We start from the raw sequence: 22,257 nt of genomic DNA, 5'->3' as shown, positions 1-22,257 counted from the left end.
AAAGAACTTTCAGCGAATATCTACATCTGTTGACTGGTAGAAAACTAAAAGGTAACCCACTACAACGCGAAGCTTTGCATTGCTTGATACGCACCAACGGCTTTAGTATGCACGCGCTCATGAAAATGTAAAAGTTGCTTACTAAAAATTTTTGTGCTCTCATTTTTTTTTGTATTTTTTTTACATTTTTAAATTTATTTTTGAGATTTTTGCTTTTTAATTTATTTTGTTTTAGAAGGTTTAATATTTTACTGCTATTGAAATTTTAATAGATGGAAACGAGTCTATTAGGTTTTGAACTGCTTATTATTAAAATAATCTTAACTTAGTCCTTAATTAAATTATAAATTTAACAAGTGTAACCCTTTTTTAACTTGAAACCAAAGTATATAATGTATAACACTCCGTTTACCTTTCCTAATCAGGTTTGCTTACAATTATATATTGCTTAATTTTTTTTTATAATTTTTTTTTCTTTTTCCCTTGGTAGAATAGCTTAGGAGGCCTTTCTTCTTCACTTTCAATTCCATCTAATGCTCCTCTGCCTCTTGGCGTTATGCCTCCTCTCATGTCAGTAGTGGGAGGTACTTTACCCACTGCTGTCCCTTCTAGCGTACAACTTTCAAGGTTAATAACTAAGCTATCAGCGGTGTTTTCTTTTTAACTTTTTTTTATAATTTAGTTCTCCTGTAGTAACAAATCTCGCCAATTCAGATAAAAAAACGGTTTGGTCTGAGCATAAAACACCGGAAGGGAAAGTTTATTATTATAATAATATCACTAAAGAATCAACCTGGGAAAAGCCAGCAGAGATGAAGACTCGCGAAGAAGTTTCTTTTTATTATAATACTTTTATAGTGATAATTTTTATTTTTTTTATATTAATTATTAATTTTTTATTTAAATTTTCTATTTAATTTTCTTTAATAGATTTTACTTTCTGATTGTGTTTGGAAAGAGTATACTTCAGAAAGTGGAAAGAAATATTACTATAATCGCGAAACTAAAGTTTCTGTTTGGACTGAACCCCCTGAATTAGCAAAAATTAAAGCCTCTTTAATAAAAAAGTGTCTAATTTTTTTCAGAGCTAATAATGCTGTAGTTTATTGTTATTTCCTGTCAGATTTTACTTTTTTAAATTTAATTATTTTCTTTGTCATTATTTTTTTTTAGAAATAATTATAATTATTTAGTTATTTTTAATTATTATCTTTTTTTTAGACCAGAGGAAGCTCTTCCGGTAGTGGAACAAGTTGAGATTTCTGAAATTTCTGACGGAACTAAAGATTCTGCTTCTGAAAGAGAATTTCTTTATGCAACTAAAGAAGAAGCAAAACAAGCACTGAAGAAACTTTTAAGAGATAAAGTTAGGCTCTAGCCTTTTTTTAAATTTTTTAATTAAAAATTTCATACTAAAATAATTTTTTATGAATTTATTATTTTGATATGTTTTTTAATGTTTTTATGTTTAACTTTATTTATTGTTAAATATATTAATTTACAATTTTTTTAATGTTAATAATTTAGTAATTTAATTTTCTAAATTTTTTTCTTTTTAAATTTTTTATTGTATACTACTTTATAATTTTTTTTAATTCTTTGTCTTAATATTTAACTTAATATCAATTTCATATTTAAATATAGTTTATAAAATTTTGAATTTTTAAAGTTTGTATTTAAACTTTTTGATAAAAGTTTTAATTTTTAAAATTTGTAATTTTTAAATTTTTTATTGTTAAATATTTTCTTTATTAAATTACTATTTCTTTAAAAGTTTTTGTTTCAAAATTTTTATTTTAATATTAATTCATCTCATAATTTTATTAAAAAAATTTCTATTTTTAAAATTTATAATTTAAAACTTTTCATTGTAAAATATTTTTTTTTATTATTTTTTTGTTATTATAAATTTTTTCATTATACTTTTATTTTAGTAATATTTTAATATTTTTAATTTTTTATAAGTTTTTATAAAATTTGTAATTATCAAGTTTTTATTTAAAAATAATTTCTTTATCAAATCAATAATTTTCAAAAAGTTTTTTTAATTAAAACTTCTATTTTTAAAAGAAAATGATCATAATTACTTTTTAGTTCTTAAAGCTTTTTATAATTAAATTCATATTTATATATTAAATATTTTTACGTTTTGTACATTATTTATATATGAACGCTTCGTTTTATAAATTGTATAATTTTTTATAATAAAAAATTTAATTTAAAAAATTTATTAATATTTTTTATTATTAGATATTTTTTTATTTTCTTTTGAGTCTTTTTTAACAGTAACTATATTTAAAAAAATAACTTAAATATTATTTTGTTTAAGATACGTTCCTTTTATTTATTACTAAATAATTTTTTTTTAAAAATGATTTATAAAAAATTTATTATTTATTATATGTTTTTACGAACTTTTATAAGTAAATTCATATTTTTGTAAAAGTATTTTTTACTTTTCCTTTTAATTTATTATTACATAAATTTATTAAGATTAAATAATTTTTATATATTAAAAAGATTTACCTACAAGTTTAATAAATTTTTTTTAATACTAATAAAAATTACTTTTAGTTTTTACTTTTTATATCATTTTATTAAACGTTCTTTCTTATATAAGTTTTATTATTTTTGTAGTAATAAAAATTTTATTATTTTTTTAAAAAACTTATAAATAACTCTTACTTATTTTTAAAAAAAATTGGTAAAAGTTCTTTCATTTTTATTTATAGATTTTTATATTTTTGTTATAATATTTTAGAATAAACGTTCCATTTATATATGTTATAGATTTTTATTTTTATTTTAATTATATTTTAAAATAAACTTTTTGTTGCATATATTTTCTAATTTTTTTAATATATAATATTAAGAAAGAGGACTAAAAGTTTCTCTCCGGCTTTATTTTATTTATAGACGTTTATAGTTTCGTTATTACATTTTTCTTTATTAAAAGTTCCGTTTTATATATTATATATCTAAATAATAAAATCATTTATTAATAACTTTTATTATTATATATGTATTTAAAATTAAATAAAAATTTCTCTTCAGTTTTATTTCATATAGAGATTTTTTTGTTTTTTACATTGTTATATAATATCATTATAATAAATAAAGATTTATTAATAATTATTATTACTATTTATTATGAATATTACGCAAAAATTTAGAACATTCCGTCCAACACAAAGTCTTTTGATAGTGTAAGTTTTTTATTTTTTACTATTTTTTTGGTTAAAGATTTGTAGTATTATTTTTTTTATTTTATGTAATAAATAATTTTTTAAAATTTATTAAAGTAATTATTATATATTATAAAATTATTATAATAATAGTTAAAGTTTATTATAACACTGGATTACTTAAATTACCAAGTATTATTAATATTTATATAGTTGACAGAAAAAATTATATCAATTTTTTGGAAATAATAATGGATATTATATATGAAAAGTAATAAAACTAATATATTTTTATTACAAACTTAAGTTTCTATGAACCTTTTTTTAGTTATTTTTAACTTGAAAAGTGAAAATATTATAATTATTCGTCTTTTGAAGATTTTAAAATTGACCAATGAAAAGGGTATATGAAGCAATAAAGTTTATATTAATTGATATAATTGGTGGAAATTTAAAAAAATGAGTATATGCTTTTTTTGAGTTATTAAAAGAAGTTTGAACATTTATATTAAAAAATGTATTTTTTTCTATTATTGTTATAATAAAAGGAATATTTTAAAAAAAATAACAAAAATTAATGTTGTTAACTTGAGAATGAAAATAATTATAAAGGAAAATGTACTGATTATTTCATAATATTAAATTGTTTATGTTTTTTCAATTTTGAAACCTTATATAATTTAAATTTTTTTGATTGGCTAGATTTAACTATGTGTGTTTTGATAGGTTATTCCACTTATTCAAGATGATCAAAGATTTAACGCGTTGAAAACTTATCAAGAAAAAAAGCAGTGTTTTAACGAATACAAGTACGAAAGAGCTCGAGAAGAAAAAGATGAAGTTGGCTATTTTTTTATATTTTTTGTTATTATTAAAAATTAATTAGTTTATTTTGAAAACTATTCATATATTATTTTTATTAATAATCTAAATAAATATTATTTCACTGTTCAAAGAAAATTTTTATAGTATATAATAAAAATAATATAAATATTAATATATTTTTTAATTTTAGTAATAAGTAATAAAAAAGTTTTTAAATTGGGGTTTTTAAAAAAAAATATTTTTTATTAGTTTTATAATAATAATAAATAGAAAAATATTGTTTTAATGGAAATGAAATTTTGATAAGTAAAAAATAATAAATATTAATTTTTTTATAATAAAATATTTATCAGTTTATGAAAATTTTTATTAAGTATACTAATAATAAAATATCTTTACTTAAAAAAATAGTAATAATTTTTTGTATTACTTAAAAAATAAATAAAAAAGTTTATACGTTTTTTAATTTTTTAAATGAAATTTACTACATATAATAAAAATCAATATTCACAAGTAAAAAGATATTAATTATTTTTTTTTAATAAACTAGTAAACATTTATAAATAACAATGACAATAAATTACTTTTTATTAAAGAAATATTTAGGAATCACAATAATAAACTGATTTTTACTATAATTTTTATCTTTAAAAAAAAATAATTATAAGTTTTATAATAATAATAAATAAAAGCAATAAATTATTTTTTATTTAAATAAAATAATAATATCTATAAAAATGATAATAATAAAGTCTAATTTTTTTTTACCCTTTTTTTTATTGTTATTTTTTTTTTAGTACTATATCACAACTAAGCTTTAATAAATATTGTTTTTAATTAAAAAAATTTAATAATAATAATAATAATATTAAACTACTTTTTATTTTTTTGAAAGTAAAATATTTATAATACTTTAAAGTATAATGATTAATAAGTAAAAGTTTTAAATATTCTTTTTATAATAAAATTAATAATAAATAATAAAGTCTATAAAAATTTTTAAATATTTATTTTTTTTATAAACAATAAAATTAAATTAAATTATATTAATAATTGTTAGTGTAATAATGATAATAAGTAAAAGTTATGAAATGTTTTTTATTAAAATAAAATATTTATAATCTTTAAAAAATGATAATAATAAATAGTAACTATATTTAACTCTCTATTTTAAATAATTATTATTTTAATCAATAATGAATATTTATATTCATAAAAAAAATGTTTTAATATTTTTTTATAACTTTTATTTTATTAAATAATTTTTATTATATTTTTTTCTAAATAAGTAAATAAATTAAATTTAATTAATAATATTTATATGTGTAACAATAGTAATAAGTAAAGTTATTAAATATGTAATAGAACAAAATGTAAATATTTATATAAAAAATGATTAATTAAACAGTAAATATATTTTATTTTTTTAAATAATAATTATTATTATATAAACAAATATTAATAAATAATAATAAAGTTTATAATAATTATTGTTTTATTAAATAATTTTTATTTTATTCCTTTCTAAATAACATAATTAAATTATATTAATAGTAATTAACAGTGTAATAATAATAAGTAATACTTTAAAATTTTTTATTATAATAAAATTTATGATTTATATAAAAAAATAATAATAAATAATAAAAATATATTTTACTTTTTATTTTTTTTTCATTAAGATTTTTAAATAAAATATTAATATTAAATGGAGTATAATTAATAATAATTATTATTATAATAATAAATAAAAGTTGATAAATATTGTTTTTATTATAATAAAATATTAATATTCATAAAAAATAAAAAATAATAATAAATAATGAAGTCTAAAGATATAGTTACTATTAAGTGTGTATAAATAATAAAAAGTAATTAAATATTTTTTTCACTATAAAATTTTTAAGTTTAACAACATTATTATTTATAATAAAATATTAATAAAAATAATATGTAAATTTTTATAACTATTCTTTACTTTTATTATCTTTTTTGTTCAGATTCGGCAAAAACTTCGGGAACTGAAAGTCAACTTCCGGAAATATTTAGAACAGCACGCCGAACTCAACCATCACATGCGATGGAGGTTTTCATTATTTTTTTTGAAACTTTTTTTATTCTGATTCGTTCCTTTTTGGTAGATTTCAATTTTTATATATATATATTTAATAAAAGAACTTTTGTGTTTTTTCCACCAAAAATATATTTTTTTTTAACCTTATAATTATTTTTTATAGTAAACTTTTATGTTTTTTTTATTATATGACCTTTTTATTACTTTTTTAAAAAAACTTTTATGCATAATGTTTTATTATAATTTTTTTTTTATTTACGAAAACTTTATTATTATTACATAAAAAATATTATTTTATATTATTAATAAAAAACAATTTCCTTTTATTTATTTTAAAAAACTTTTGTTTTTTCTATTTTATATCAGTTTTTTCTTATATATAAAACTTTTAATTATTATTATTATATAAAAAATATTTTATATTTATAAAACTTTTATATTTTTTTATTTATATTATAGCAGTTTTTTTATATGTATAAAACTTTTAATTATTATTATTATTATATAAGAAATATTATCATTTTTATATTTACTATAAAACTTTCAGATTTTTATATATATTTTGTAAACTTTTAAGTGTTATTATTATTATATATAATACTATTTTTACAATATTAAATTACTTTCATATATTCTTATTTATAGCAATTTCTTACATATTTTAAAATATTTTTTTGCCAAGTTACCTTTATTACTTTTATCGTAAATAAAACTTTTTATTTTTTTTTTAAATTCATAAAAAATATATTTTTTTATTTTTTAATAAAAATTTTCTTATAATATTTTTATGCTTTTACATTTTATGGCTGACATGTAAAAGCTTTGAAGTGTTTTTATTTTTATTTAAAAAAATATAATTATTATATATTTTATATAAGAAAACTTTTATTTTCAAGTTTTATTATTTTTATATGAAAAATATTTTTTTTCGCTAATTTACTTTTATTATTATTTTATAATTATACTAAAACTTTAAATATTTTTTATTTATTATTTTTTTTCTATATATAATATTTATTGGTTTTTTTTATATTTATTATTTATAGCAAATATATATTTTATATTTTCGGCAGCTTTTTAATTTTTTATTTTTTTTTATATATTAAACAAACTTTTATCTTTTGCTTATTATACTATTTCATTTATTTTTTTTATTAGATACTTTTTTTTATTATAATCTATTTATGAATTTACTTTATTATTTATGTTAATTAAAAAAGAATTAATTTTTTTTATTTTTATTTAATAATATTATTATAGTCATTTACTTTATTATTTATTTTTTTATAAAAAAATTTTTATTTTTATTTTTATAGTATTATTTATTATTTATTTATTTATCTTTATAAAAATTATTATATCATTTTATTTATTTTATATTATTAGTGATTACTTTATTATTTCCATGTCTCGTTTTTATTATTACTTACTATATTTATTATAGAAAATTATGTCTACTCCTAAAAACTTTGATAAAACTTTTACTACTATTATTATTACTATTGAAATTTATATTTTTATTATATTTCTATTAAATAGAAACTTTTTTTTTTACAATTTTTTTTTTTTATTAATATTTATTAAATATTCTTGATTTATTATTATTATATTTTTTGTTATTATGCCTTTTTATTATTATTATTTAAAAGTAGAATTATTATTATATTTATTTTATATAAATTTTATTATTATTGTTAATATTATTAGTATTAGTATTAGTATTTGTATATATTATTTAGTTTTTTATATTTATTAGTTAATTATTAATAAGTAAAATCTTTTATTATTATTCTGTTAATAACTTTTATTATTATATATTAGTGTTTATATATAATCTTCCATTTTATATTTTTTTTTACTAAAAAAAAAACTTATAAGTATTTTATTATTATTGTGAAGTAAACTTTTTATATGCCAATTATTATTAATTCTAGAGAAAAAGGTTATTTTTTAATTTTTTTTAATACTTTTACTAAGCTTTTTTTATTATTATTAGTAAGTAAACTTTTTATAACTATATTTTTTACTTAACAAAGATTTTATAGTAAAAAATTGTACTTTTATTTATATATATATTTATAATAAACTTCTACTAATTTTATTTTTATTGTTACTTTTATTTTTATAAAAGTTTATTTTTTTTATTTTTTTACTTAATACTTTTCTAAACTTTTCACAAATATATTTTTATTAAGTATACTTTTTATATACAACTTATATACCTAAAAAAGGTTTTACTTTTTTATTTACTTTTACTAAACTATTATTATTTTTAAGTAAATTTTTATATACATATTATTGTATTTAGTAAAAGTTTATTATTACTATTTTTACTTATAAACTTCACTAAACTTTAAATTTTTATATATGTAGACAAGTTTATGAATTAGTGAAAGACTCTTCTGAATATAAACTTGTTAATAGTGAAAAAGACTGCAAGGAAATTTATGAAGACTACGTGGCCGATAAAGAACGAGCCGAACGGGTTTGATTATAATAATAATTTTTATATAACTTTTCTTATATTTTTATTACCACTTTTATAAAACGGTATATTTTTTGTTTTTTATTATACTTCTGTTATATTTTTTTTCTATAATAATAATAATTGTAAATATAAAGTTTTTGTAATAATACTTATTTCTATTTTTATATTATAAAACTTTTTATTTTTTTTAAATACTTTTCTTATATTTCTTTATAATAATAATTGTGAATATAAAAAAATATTAATCTTTTTATAACTTATAAGATTATAAAATTTATATATTTAAAATTCTATTTATTGTATAAATTTAATAATTAAAATTCAATATTATTAATTAATTTATATTTTTATATTCAACTTTTTGTGCTGTTATGAGAATACTTATTTCTTCTTATTTTATAAGACTTTTTAATTTTTTTTATATGGTTTCGTTTTCTTTATTTTAATTAATTAAAATAAATATTTTTTTGGTAGGAAAACTTTTTTTATAGTAGTAATAGTTAATAATAATATTTAATATTTTCATATGTATTTTTTAAGTTGTTATAAGAATACATTTTTGTAATTCTTATTATATAAAAATTTTTGTTTTTTTTTATTTTTCTTATATGGTTTTGTAATCTTTTTTATTATTATAGTAATAATATATAGTAGAAAATTTTTTACATAAAAATAATTATAAATAATAAAAAATATTATATACATATCTTACAGGTTTTTATAATTCTATTTATTAATATTTATAAAAATTTTTTTTTGGAAACCTCTATTTTTTTTGATATTTATTTGTTGACTCCCTTGATAGGGCGAAATGCGCGCCAAGCACGAGGAATACTATAATAAGTTTCAAAGTTTTCTCCGTGCGCATTGCCCGGTAACTCCTACGACCACTTGGAGCATGGTTTTTGTCTCACTTTTATATTTATATATTTTGTTGGGTAAAAAAATTCAGTATGTTTTGTATTTTTTTTGTTGGAAATATAAATGCCTTTTTTTTATAAGTTGTAGATTTTTTTATGGATTATAATGAAATGGTAAACCCAATTAACATTGACTAGTATACTTTTTGATATATAAACTTTTAATCTTGATTCTTTATTTCATTAAAATAAAGGATGTACGTGTTTTTTGTTTGTTTAAAGACTGCGTTTTAATTGGATAATGATGTAAAAAGTTTTTGTATTGTCTTTTTTTATTGGTAGATTTCGGAGTTTTACAGAAACCATCCACTTTATAACGAAAGTGATTCGTGGTTGAAGGCCATGGATGCTGTTGAGTACCGCGCTGACATGCTGAGGGCTTACGAAGACCTCGTCAAAGAGGTTTTTGACGTTGATTGTTTGTTGTTTTTATATTCATATTATTACAGAAAGAAAAGGAGTACGAAGCGCAACGCAGAGAAGCCCGCGCATTATTACGCAGAGAAGCGAGAGAAGCGAGAGAAAGTTGTTTGGTAGTTTTTTTGTTTTTGTTATACATTAATTTATTGGCCAATCGCACATGTCCGCCCCCTTTTCTCAACCAGTTTACTTATTATAGGCGCTTTTTTATGAGTTAAAGGATCGAGGTGTGCTCACGGCTATCAGCAAATGGAAAGAGATTTTTCCTTTGATAAAGGGTTTCATTATTATTCATGAATGTTTATACTTCTTTTGGCAGTTTTTAATGGTATTTTTTGTTTCATTGGTACCTTTTGCCAGACGATTGTCGAGCAAAAGCGCCTCTGAAATATCTCGGCACTACCACGCTTGATTTATTCAAATTGTACGTCGCTGATTTGATGGAAACGCTACACGCGTGCATGCACGTGATTAAGGACATTATAAAGGTGGAATCTCTGCTTTTAACTTTTGGCAATGACTTTATACGTGTTGTTATTGGATCAATAGGAAATGAATTTTAAAATGGATCACAAAACGTCGCTTGATAAATTTTGTGAGGCCATCGCCGCAGATGAGCGAAGTAAAGTGTTGGATCCCATTAATATTAAGCTTTGCTTTCATAAAGTATTATTATTGTGATTATTATTATTATTATTCATTTATAAATTAAAATTAATACCATAAAAAAGTATTCAAACTTTTTTTTATTGTATTTTTAGTGACTTTTTTTTAATTTGTAAGATTTTACGTAATTTTTATATTAAAAACTTTTTTCCCTTTTTATTAGAAAAATGAAAGATTTTAAAAAGAATAATTATTTTAATAGGCGGTTATTAATAAAATTGAAAACTTACATACTTTTATATATTAACTTTTTTTTATTTTTTTTTAAAATTTTAAATTGTTATATTAAGTTTGATATTATTATTAAAATATAAGCTCCATGAAAAGCGGTAGAGAAAGAAATGCAGAGACAAAAGGATGAAGAAAGGCGCCTAAAAAGAAAATTACAACGTTTTAAGGAAGACCTGGAAGCTGCTCAACCACGACTACGTTTTTCTGATTCGTGGGAAGAGGTTTTCCTATTCTCCAATCAAATTATATCTTTGATTTATTCGCATTTTTTGTTCAATCATATGATAGTATACTTGTATAATTAATTTATTCATGACTAATTTTATTTAAAGAATTTATTCAATTATTTACTTTTTGTTTGAAGTTGTATTTTATTATAGAATTTACAAAGTAATATTTTTTTTTAAATATATATAAAGGAGATTATAATTATAAATAATATAATTATTATACATAAAAAATTAGTAATAATGATTATATATAATTAATTATTTATAACATGAAAAGTTTTCTTTTATATACTTATTATTATAATAAGGTTCGTCAAAGATTTGCAGAAAGCAGCATTTATAAAGAAATAAATAACGACTCCGCATGCAAAAAAGTATTTATTATTATAGTTATTATTATTATTAAAATATGGACTTTTATATTATTATTTTTGTTTGTTTTTATTAAAATTCTTACGGAAACTATTAAAAAAATTTACTTAATAGTTTATATATGCTCTATTTAACTATTTCTTTATAATTTTTATTATTTTTAATTTTATTATTATTAATTTATAGCTTATTGTATATTACTTGGTTTTTATATTATCTTTATTGCGTTTTATAATTACTTATTATGTATTATTGTTATTATATAGATTTAGTTTTATTTTTCTTATATTTAATATTATTTATATTATTATATAATCTTATTATATTTTATAATTATAATTGTATATTTGCTTATACTTTATTATTAATAAATTATTTTTAATTTTATTATTGTTTTATTATTATTATTTAAATATTAATGGATTTTTATTAGGCGTTTGAGGAATATCTTCAAGAGCACGCCAGCAGCAGCGATGAAGCAAGCGAAAGCGAAAAGAGGCCGGATAGCCGCCGTGCCCGCCATTCCAGTCGCCATAAGCGGAAACGCCGCCATAAAAGTTTTCTTTTTTTCTTTTTTGCGTTTTAATTGATGATTGGCTCTTTTTTTCCTTAAACAGAACATCATGTCGATGGCAAAAGTCGGAAACGAGAAAAAAGAAAAGTAAATTTACTTTTAAATTTTTTTTTAGATTAAACGTAAATTCTTTTTTTTTTTTAGTCTAAAAAAAAGTCACGCCGGCCTTCTACCGATGAGTCCAGCTCAAGTTCCGAATAATAAATCTTAATTATTTTAATAAAGCACGTAACCAATTTTTACTAAAGTATTTATTTTATTAGAAATAAGGTAATTTATTTAAATTATATTGGAGCGACATTTGTAGAAAAGCATCAGTTTTTTTTTAACATATATATAAAATAAAAAAGTTTTAGGGTTTCCAAAAAAAAAGGCGCCCTAATGTAAAAAAACCATAAAATTATTTTAATCAATCAAAATTTTTTTAAAATTCTTATAGTTATAATAATAATAAATAATTTTAAAATTATTAATTTACTAAAAATTTGTAGAATTATAAAAAATATTAAAGAATTTTTTGAATTTAAAAAATGCAACAAAATAGTAAAGAAAAACAAAAAAATCATTCAAGATTTCTAAATTTACTTATAGTTGTAAATATAAATAATGACTAACTTTAAAATTAAAAGTTTATTAAAATTTTGAAGAATTGTATAAAGGAAGAGCAACAGAGTCCACAGTTTTAAGATTAATAGCTTGTATAGAATTCCAAACATTAATCTTTTTATAAATTTCTTCGATCCCTAAATCCGTTAGTAATTAGTAAATCCCAATTATTTAAATTTTATAAAAGTGAGTATAATAGATATGCCTGTTATAATATTTTCTGTAACTTGCGTAGATGTTAAACCAGTGTGACCAATTTTCACAGCACTACACAATAAAAAGTTAGTTAAAGTTATCTCTATTTTTTTACATTACGTAAAAATAATTATAAATATTTTTCATTCTATATATTATTTTATATATATAAAAGTTAAGTTCGGTGAAAAAATAAATATAGAAGAATAAAAAATGTTAAATAATAATAAAAAAAGTATTAAATACATTCATATATTCTAAGTAAACACGAAAGGTTACAATCTTTTTTGAAAAATATAAATTTTCTTAACCTGCACACTCCAGTACCCAAATGCATATAAGTAGAATGCGTGGCTCTTTTAATTATTTTTTCCAAGTTTTTAGGATTAATTATAATCGGAATCGGCTGCCTACAAAAAGAAAAATATTCTACGCTGTGACGGTTAAAAGTACGCTTAAAAAGTGAAAAAAAAACTTTTTTCTTATATAAAAATATTTTCCAAGAAGGGTTGAAAGTTTGTAATAAATCCGTTTGTCTGCCAAAAAAAGATCGTATGACTTGCAAAGATTTCTTTTAGCTTCATATGGTTTGTATTTTTTCTGAAGTTTAGAAACACTCATGACCTTATAAAGGTCTATTAATATTATTATAACAATAATAAGCCAAACATAAACTAGAAAAAAAAATGCCAACCTTCTTAATGACTTTTATGTTCTTGGATTTAAAAAGTTTTTTGTAATCAGCTTGTGGGTCTTTAGTTATAACACAAACTTCACTTTCATCATCATGAAGAGAATGAGGAATTTTTCTATAATAAAAAATTAATAAATAAAAAAAGTTATATATATCTACATTTTATAACTCAATACATTCTCACTACTTTTCTAACAGCTGGTATCATTTTAAAACCAATTATTAAACTAATAGTGTGATGATTGCTAAATAACTCCACTGATTTCTTATTTTTAACATGATTGTATAAAGCCTCTACTGCCTGTGCAACTTGCTCCCGATCCAAAGACATTTATTATTATATATATGATAGGATAATATATGTTTATGTAACTGATAACTAGGACACTTCACGTAGTTAATTAGTCACGTGATTTTCTCGAAGCAAAAACGTGATTAAATGTTGGTCCTTTGTTTGACTCCATTATTTAGCCCTTTCTCTGACTCGTTTCGTAATATTTCCCTGTGAGTGGAGCTAAGATATTTGGGTTTGAATTTTAATATTTGTCAGACTTTCATTCAGTTTGGTGTGGAATCATGTTTGCATCTTTGGGGGTGGGGGAGGTAATGGTTGCCAGATTCATGATAAACTTGTATCCCTTTTCTAAAGCGGCTATACGAGCCATACATGGTTTTATTATTTGTATTAGTACCAACGATCAAGTTTATGGAATTTCTGATTACCTCAGTGAAGGAATTATGGAGAATAACCTTAAAATTCACAAACAAAACTAGAAAAGCTTATTAAATAATGAACGCTCATGAAAAACTTTAAGCTATTTTTGATACTTTTGGGAGATGGACTTTTACCCCTACCCCACCATCACCACCAATACTTTCATTGCTTTCGTACTTGCCCCCGAAAACTCGTATAAATTACTTTAAAGACGACGGATAAATGTTAACAGTATAAATAGAGACAGAAAAGCACTAACAATAAAAGAATTTAATCTCTGACGGCAGTAATATTAGCAAATATAATACAGTAACCATAATATTAATTTTAAAGTTAATAATAACAGTATAAACATTTTTAATAATAATATTAAAAATAATACTAACAATAATAGTGCTACCAGGGGTAATAATAATTATAAATTTAACAATAACAACATGATTATTATTAAAGAAAGGATTTCTACCGCAATATAAAATAAAGAAAATAAGATGATATTATTAACTTAACTAAAAGATGTTAGACATGGCATACGTATACTATAATATCCACTCTCACAGGTTCACCGCTGTCTTGGACTGAGATTAAATGACTACTGCACTAACCCCCTGAGACTAAAGAATTTAATTTGTGTTTTGGGGTGTTTACACTAAAAATGAGCCCTTATATAATCAAGGTTGAGTTGAAGTCTTCATGTTTTTATCTTGAAGAGATAATCGCATGCGAAAATACAAAAACTAAATTTTTTTACTTTCAGCTATTAAACGGCCTGAAACCGAGGCTATCAATTATAATCTAAAAATCAACGAATACTTTATAGTTTTAGCAGAACCCTCTAAAAATAGTGGTCGATTGGCCAACTTTTTGGCTACAACTGTATGGGCACAGTTTTAAGCACTGCACATCATGTGTATAGTGGTGACAATCACGGCTTTAAAGTTAGCGGAACAATTCTGTTAAACTGTACTTTGCAAAGTGTCAAGGGGAACACACCGCTAAGTACAAGGGCGGTCTATTCTACCCTGAAAATGCACTACTTCGTAAAGAAGAAAAGGGATGAAAGCAATATCCAACTATATAATTCCTATTCCAAATTCGCTGGTCCTGGAATACATAAAGGGGAACAGGGGCGCATGGCATATTTTTAATAGACTCCAACTCCGTCACTAAAATGATGAGTAACTTTGTTTCCTTACTAATCACAGAATTAAGTGCCCAAATTACAAAACTTAATTTTGAACTGTAAAAAATTTAAACTTTAACTAATGACTTTACACAGTGTACACCCAATGTACACAACTTTTTAGGATTTTAGCCTGGAATGCTGATGGTTTTCCGCACTAGGATGCCCGAACTCCAAGAACATTGGCCGTGAGATCAGACAAGGTCATAAATTTAGTCTCAGATTTGCTTTTTAATCATGGTAACCAATATATGCTCGGAAATAATTCATTATAAAAAAAAGATGGGCCCATCTAAACATGGTGGAGTGCCTTCATATATATTAAAACACATTCTGCACTTTCCTCTCGGATACCCAAAACTATATTGCCTTCAAGCTGTAGGAGTTAAATTGAAACTTAATAACCATGACACATCTAACAATTCCTCAGCTTATAAGCCTCCTGCCAAAAGATTAGAAGGGAGGGATGTCGATGAAATATTCTCTGACTCGACCTCAGTAATTATGGGCGGAGGCCTCATTTTGCATACAAACCTAACCTAAACCTAACCCTAATCTTTAACCCGAAAAAGTACTTGCACAAACTTAATGGAGTCCTTCCAGAAAAAATTGCAGAAGAAAAAGTATTTCGGCTCAATATGCCACAAATTACACAACCGATGTGCTTGATATTGCCCTGACGAAGAACATTCGTGCTCCAATATCTTTAACAGCGTTTTTGGAACTTCGCAACCTTCCTATAATTTACTAAAAATGGAGAAGAAAATTACAAATTGGTCTAGTTATTAAAGCAGGAGGAAGACCTTTTTTAGTGCTCCTCCGTTTTTTCTGTCTTCATAATGCAGTAACGCCCTTAGAGTCCGTAATCCTTGAGTCACACAACCAAGCGACGGAATATGAAAACTTTTTTGTTTTCCCTCTTATGCTTCCGTAAAAATTGAAAGGAGCAATTATCAAAAGGAGGCGTATGAAACGAAAGTACGCACTTACTAAATCCCTGAACGATAAATGTGTTCCAAACCAAGAGAATTATAGAGTTAAATGAGATCTGCAAATTTTTAAAGGAAACATGGGAAGACAAGACAAAGTTTTTTCAAAACTTGATGGATAAGCAAAGAAGCACAAAGATAGACCCACCCTGGAACCATAAATAGTACACTGGGGAGTTCAGGCCGTTTACTTTCCGTTAGACGAAGCTAATTTGTTTGCAGAACTCCTGTACGCCCACTTCGCTTTCTCTTCTGTTAATTGCCCTAACGTTCCGTTTTACCCTCCTTCCCCTACATTTGCGTAGGATAGCAGCTCCATGATCGCTAGCGCAAACCACATTGGAAGAAGATTCCTGGAGCGACAAGTACACTTTTCACCAAAACTGAGGCCAGGCGCTTAGATATCATTCATTTTAAAGGTCATTCCACCACTCAAAAGACTTCAAGACTTTCTGAGCACTTTACCAAAGCCTTAAATTATAAAACAATCTACAATTCTTGTACTTTTAAATGTTGAGGGAGCCTTTGATAACTTGCGGCACAGAGAATTAATTATGAAAATGGCAACTGTAAGATTTCATTGTGCCTGAGTCCTTTATACGATGGAAATTTTAGGGTCAACCTCTGCTGTTTTCTGTCTTCTCTTCTGATATTCCACAATCAACACTGTTTTTATTTGAGTAGTATGCTGATAACACTGCAGTTTATACAAGTTTTAAATCAGTTTCGTTGGCTATTTAAAATACGCATTTATACCTATATTTCTTTGGATGCTGGTTCACATCTAATAATTGTAAACTTGATCCGTTAAAATGCAAGGCCTTACCCATCTCGCGTAGAATTAAACACTGCTCTGTGAGCAACTTGCAATTATTTGGTAATGATCTCCTCTGGCGCTCACAGGCTAAGTATCTTGGAGCAGTTCCACAAGTTTAGAAGCCACTTAACTAACAAATTTAGGACTATACGCTCCACCATGCAAAAAGAACAAGTTAAATCTTGGTAATAGGCTACTTCTAGATAAAAGCATGTTAGGACCCATACTCACATATGCCACTTTCTCCCACCTACTCCTCTATTAAACACTTAATAGGCTAATAAACCTACAAAATATTTTTCTTCGATTGTTTACTAACGCCCCGTGATTTAAAAGAAACTTGCATTCTGCCCTGAAACCTTCAAGTCGAATATATTACGGAAGTGATTAAAAACAACGCAGAAAAATGCTTCTTAAATTACTATCTACGATAATAACCTTTGGTATATTATAAATAGAAGACTTATACACCTGTTGGTCCTGTCCAATTAGCTAACATATTGCTTATTATAATAAAACTTTATCCTCTAATAATAATTTTGTTGATGATAACTATAAGTAATAATAGTTGATAATGTTAATAAGTAATAAATAAAAAAATCCAACTAGACTACTGAAAAGGGTTGACTTCTACTTCTCGAGTTTACTCTACGACCCTCTACTACGAAGGGAATGAGGAGTAAGCTATAAAAAGATTGTATATACTTGACTGTAGCACGCCAACTTTATAAATAGATAATGACGAGCTTATTACTTAGTAATACAAAAAAAGTATTGAAACTGAACCGATTATTATACATTTATTCGACTTTGGCAATGGTTTATGTATAGTCAAGATTACAATATGTACTGTTAGATGTAAAACTCTGCATTTTTCCTTACGTGTGCCTAAATTGTATAAACGGTACATAAATATTGACAAGCTTATTTACTTAAAAAAATATGAAAATAAGTTGATCTGATATTTTTAAGTTTACGTTTAACAAAGCTCATACATGTTATGTTCCATACGTCAAGTGCAATGTCGCGCAAATTTGCTTTACGTAGACTGGCTTGTATGAATTATACGTAAATAATGACAAACTTATTGCTTGTCAAAAAAATAAGATTTAAATTGGACTAATTTTTATGAATTTACGCGACTTTGGCAATGTTTATTGATAAGAAAGGTAGTATATATTATGTAGTGTGAGTTAAGTGCAATACTCCTCTTTTGTCTTAGTGAAGCGAGCGTCTGACTTGTCGGTGTTAAGAATTTTTCAAAAATTCATAATTTTCGATCAATAGAATGATATTAAAAAGTTGTTACGTGGTTTATTCCTATATAAACCTACTGAAGTATATCTTTGTAGACTTAATATTTTTTTGGGACATTAAAGAAGTTTCAATTGCTAACTTATATAAACAATAATAAATTACGATATTTATTAAAATAAATAAAGAATTATATAAAATAACTTTCATAAGTTGTAATGCGACTATGGTGTGTTTTATTGAATAATGTTGGTTATATTTGCAAAGTGCTGATAGTTAAGTGCAATACTACTCATTTCGTCTTGTAACGGATGAAAGGGATGGTTAACGCTGTGCGCTTTTAAATACTAGAAAACACTACAGAAATGTACAGGAAATTGGAAAACTACGCATCTGAGGCAATTAAATTAATCTTGCTCCCCTTTATTGATTATTAACACCAGTAGTTTTCAATACAAAGTATATTTTATAAATATTCTTAAATAAAAGTTTTTGGAAAAGTGCTTAATTACTGTTGTCTTCGGATACCTCGCATTTCTTGCAATCCGGAGTGCTTATTGCTAATCTATTAAGTTAATGAGAACACAGTCGCCGCTTTAGGCGAACGACTGAATGGTGATTATCTAAAAAATATACAGCAGGACATTATAGAACTTATACATGTTCGCCTTGCTGTAATAGCGCAACTACTCTGCGGTTTAGTAAAGTAAGCGAAAGTTTAAATGAAGAGAGAATAACATCTGCGTCGTCTATGAACGAAGTTTCAACCAGGTGCATGCCTTAACTTACGTTAAATTTTCTTATGTTATCCTTAAACGATTTATGTGTTAGTCGTGGAGTAGAACAGTATACTACCCTAGCCTTTTTGTGAACAAGAAAAAGTATTAAGATTATAACCTCATATATAAAAGTTTTAAACAATTAAGTAAAACTTTCTTTTCCCCTTTTTTTCAGGTTAGGTAACGTAACTATTTAATAAATCAGCAGTTCTGGAATGTAAATCAAAGAAAGCGAACTTAAATCCGACATATAAAAATGTAATAAAGTTTTTACAGCCGGCATCCGGCTCATCTTACAAAGCAGTATTAAAAATGAACTTCTCATCTCACGGGTACTTTGTATGAGCTTATCAATCGAACTTTACTTAGCCAAAACGTATTTATATAGTAAGCTGAGATAATAATTTCTCTTGAACTATACGTTCGGTTCCAGTAGAAGTAGTAATAATATTTTAACCTAGTCATGTGTGTAAAGACATTTTTAATATCTACTTATATTTACCATTAATATTATAAGAATCGAAAATAATTTTTTTTTATCAGAAATACGACAGCCCGTTTTTCATATTAAAAAGCTTTAAAAAGGATACTTAATAATAGTATGAGGTTTGAGTAAGCTAAAGATGTAAGCTAGAATGAGCACGTGGGCAAAAGTCATAAAGTTTCTTGCATATTTAGGGAAGGTTTTACAGTGTATAAAAAAATAAGTTGCCAGTAACAAAAATGATTTCTATTTTTATTTTACTTTTTTAAACTATAGTAAAATAAGAAAAGTTATCCCCTCTTGCGTTAAGTATTACACTAAAAGTTCAGAAAATCTAAGTAAACTTCTGGGTGATATTAAGACATAAAACAGCCAGCCTCCTACAATAAATTTTTTTTGAAAGCTTGGCCCTTGTTGTGCTATTTTCATTCTTTATTTCTTGAGATTTCCTGTTGTATTTAGTTTGCCTTAAAACCTTTACTTCTAGAGCGCGGATACGCGTTTAAATAAAATACATAATTGTATAATGAAAACCATTCGCATAATACTTTGTACACTAGCCTCCCAACCAATCGAAATCCTTGAATTGTGTAGACGAATGGGGCTTCCCTTACTGGCGAATTTCGTTGTTTCCCACATGTTTTAGGAAATAATTAAACATATTCATTCTAATCGGAGAAAACCTTCTTGGGGAAGACGTTTAGTATATTGCTTTATAAATTTTTATTTATTAGACTCTCGTTCTCTTCTTTTGTATTAATCATGCAGAGACGTGTTGAATTGAAAGAGAAGTATGTAACGTAATCTTACATATTATTGATGGTAACGACATTTTCTCTTTTGGACGAAATTACAGAAAAAGTTAAACAACTTATAAATTTGGCCTTCGTAGTGGAAATACTTATTGTAATTCTAAGTTTATTATGAACACTTATTACACTTCGAAACGTTTTGATGGTGTAGGGGATCAAAATATTTCTAGTTATAACTATAATGATAATGGTGAAAATTCTTGCTATGAGGAGACCAGCCCTTTTCTACGGTATAAAAACTATAAAAACCAACCCTTTGTAAATGCTTATAACCAAGCAAACACCGCGTTCAACTCTCCAAGACGTTATCACTTTCAGGGAAGTTTAAGCCCTAATAAGAACATAGCTCATAGGCGTCGTCATGCCGTCGATCAACTTCAGTTTTTACCTGAGAGTGAGTTTGACGTTTCAACTTTTTTAAGAAAGACTCGGTTACATAAGTATACACCTTTAATTACAGAGAAAAATATATCTTTTGAAGATTTTTTAAATATTAATGATGAGAAAACTCTTGAAGAACTCGGGGTCTCTGCCAAAGGTGCACGACATCGCCTTTTACAGGCTATCGAACGTTATAGAAAACAGAGAATTGAATGGACTAAAGCAGGTATTACCGTTGGTCCTTCCTCTTCAGGAAGTATTGGAACAATGTCTATTATGGCACAGAAGCAAGAGCAGTTTCACATTTTTCGTAGTTCTTATTCTTTTTTAAACAGTACCCCGTTTACTACTAAAAACTTTTATGCCACGCATAGTTTTAGTGGAGACGAAAAAAATGATCCTTATGCTGTTTACCATGATAGAAGACCTAAAGGAAAATATTATAGTAATAACAATTTTAATCGTTTTAATTATTATGGTGCTACTGGTACCGTAAGACCTCGTATTAAAGAATTGTTTAATGGAAATAAAACTAATAATAATTTTACAAACGATATTCATTCTATTAATTCAGTCGGTGAGTTTAATTATAAACGTATTGCTAATAATAAAATTAATTATAGTTATAGTAATACTGACAACAGTAGTAATAACAATTCTAATAATAGTTTTAATAATAACGGTATCAATAGTATTAACACTAATAATGGTAATATACATTTTCATATTCAGAACTCTCCTCCTAAATCAAGGTTTATCTCCCATCCTATATCGAATTACACCGGCTGTTCTAAATCTTTTTTTCAGAAAAAAAATAATAATGGTTTATTAATAACTTCTACCCAGCCCGATTCGTCTGAGGTAAAGGATGAATACAATAATGAAAATATATGTTTAGAAAGTTCTTATTCTCAAGCGTTATTATGCCCGGATGTTGATGTGGATTCAGTACTTGGGAAAACTCCTTCATCCTGCACTTTATCGGTGGATAATCTAGTTTATGATGATTATAATTATTTATCACCTTCCAACCTTGAGATGCACGATATTTTAGATGCACTTCCTGAAGATGATGACTTGAACTCTATAGGCGACATACACCCACAGAGTTCGTTTAATTCCTTCACGACCGATGAACAATTTTCGAATAACAAAACCTTAGTCAAGGATTTAAAATGCTCAAGTTCTCTTGGAGAAAAATCTCTTAATAGAAAAGAAAGAGTTTTTTATACTACCCCAAGTTTTGCTCTGGAAGCTATTGCTAATTTTAATTCTAATAGTTCTACTTCTCCTTCGGTTCGTAGTGCTGTCGTTAACTCCGATTCTACTGCTAGCAGTAACGTTGTTAACCCTTTCGATGAAG

At 23.9% G+C, this 22,257-nt stretch overlaps 2 protein-coding genes and 1 long non-coding RNA gene across 3 annotated transcripts; 2 read left to right on the top strand and 1 right to left on the bottom strand.

Moving 5' to 3' along the window:
* The first annotated feature begins 230 nt into the window (after positions 1 to 230).
* On the top strand, positions 231 to 10,593 carry LOC135144898 (pre-mRNA-processing factor 40 homolog B-like). Its single transcript, XM_064077026.1, has 16 exons — positions 231 to 291; positions 358 to 425; positions 491 to 627; positions 683 to 830; positions 931 to 1,067; positions 1,222 to 1,366; positions 3,174 to 3,206; positions 3,912 to 4,025; positions 6,011 to 6,096; positions 8,458 to 8,569; positions 9,378 to 9,473; positions 9,775 to 9,894; positions 9,942 to 10,025; positions 10,112 to 10,190; positions 10,273 to 10,400; positions 10,462 to 10,593. The coding sequence occupies exons 2-16, from the start codon at positions 393 to 395 to the stop codon at positions 10,591 to 10,593; spliced, it is 1,584 nt and encodes a 527-aa protein (XP_063933096.1). The 5' UTR covers positions 231 to 291; positions 358 to 392.
* A 313-nt stretch (positions 10,594 to 10,906) lies between these two features.
* LOC135144901 (pre-mRNA-processing factor 40 homolog A-like) lies at positions 10,907 to 12,212 on the top strand. The gene is made up of 5 exons (XM_064077030.1): positions 10,907 to 11,030; positions 11,348 to 11,413; positions 11,845 to 11,968; positions 12,029 to 12,072; positions 12,130 to 12,212. Exons 1-5 carry the CDS (start codon positions 10,920 to 10,922, stop codon positions 12,184 to 12,186), a joined length of 402 nt encoding a protein of 133 aa, XP_063933100.1. The 5' UTR covers positions 10,907 to 10,919; the 3' UTR covers positions 12,187 to 12,212.
* A 1,055-nt stretch (positions 12,213 to 13,267) lies between these two features.
* LOC135144874 (uncharacterized) lies at positions 13,268 to 13,744 on the bottom strand. Its single transcript, XR_010283255.1, has 3 exons — positions 13,657 to 13,744; positions 13,481 to 13,595; positions 13,268 to 13,410 (listed from the first exon to the last, which is right to left on the bottom strand). It is a non-coding gene; the product is annotated as an uncharacterized LOC135144874 (long non-coding RNA).
* Between the last annotated feature and the right edge of the window lie 8,513 nt (positions 13,745 to 22,257).

Source organism: Zophobas morio, unplaced genomic scaffold (genome assembly GCF_036711695.1).
Source record: "Zophobas morio isolate AGI-343-1 ecotype UQ-CSIRO unplaced genomic scaffold, CSIRO_AGI_Zmor_V1 ptg000110l, whole genome shotgun sequence".
Classification (NCBI taxonomy): Eukaryota; Metazoa; Arthropoda; class Insecta; order Coleoptera; family Tenebrionidae; genus Zophobas; species Zophobas morio.
Note: the sequence above shows the minus strand (reverse complement) of the source record. Positions and strands in the feature narration are given on the sequence as shown.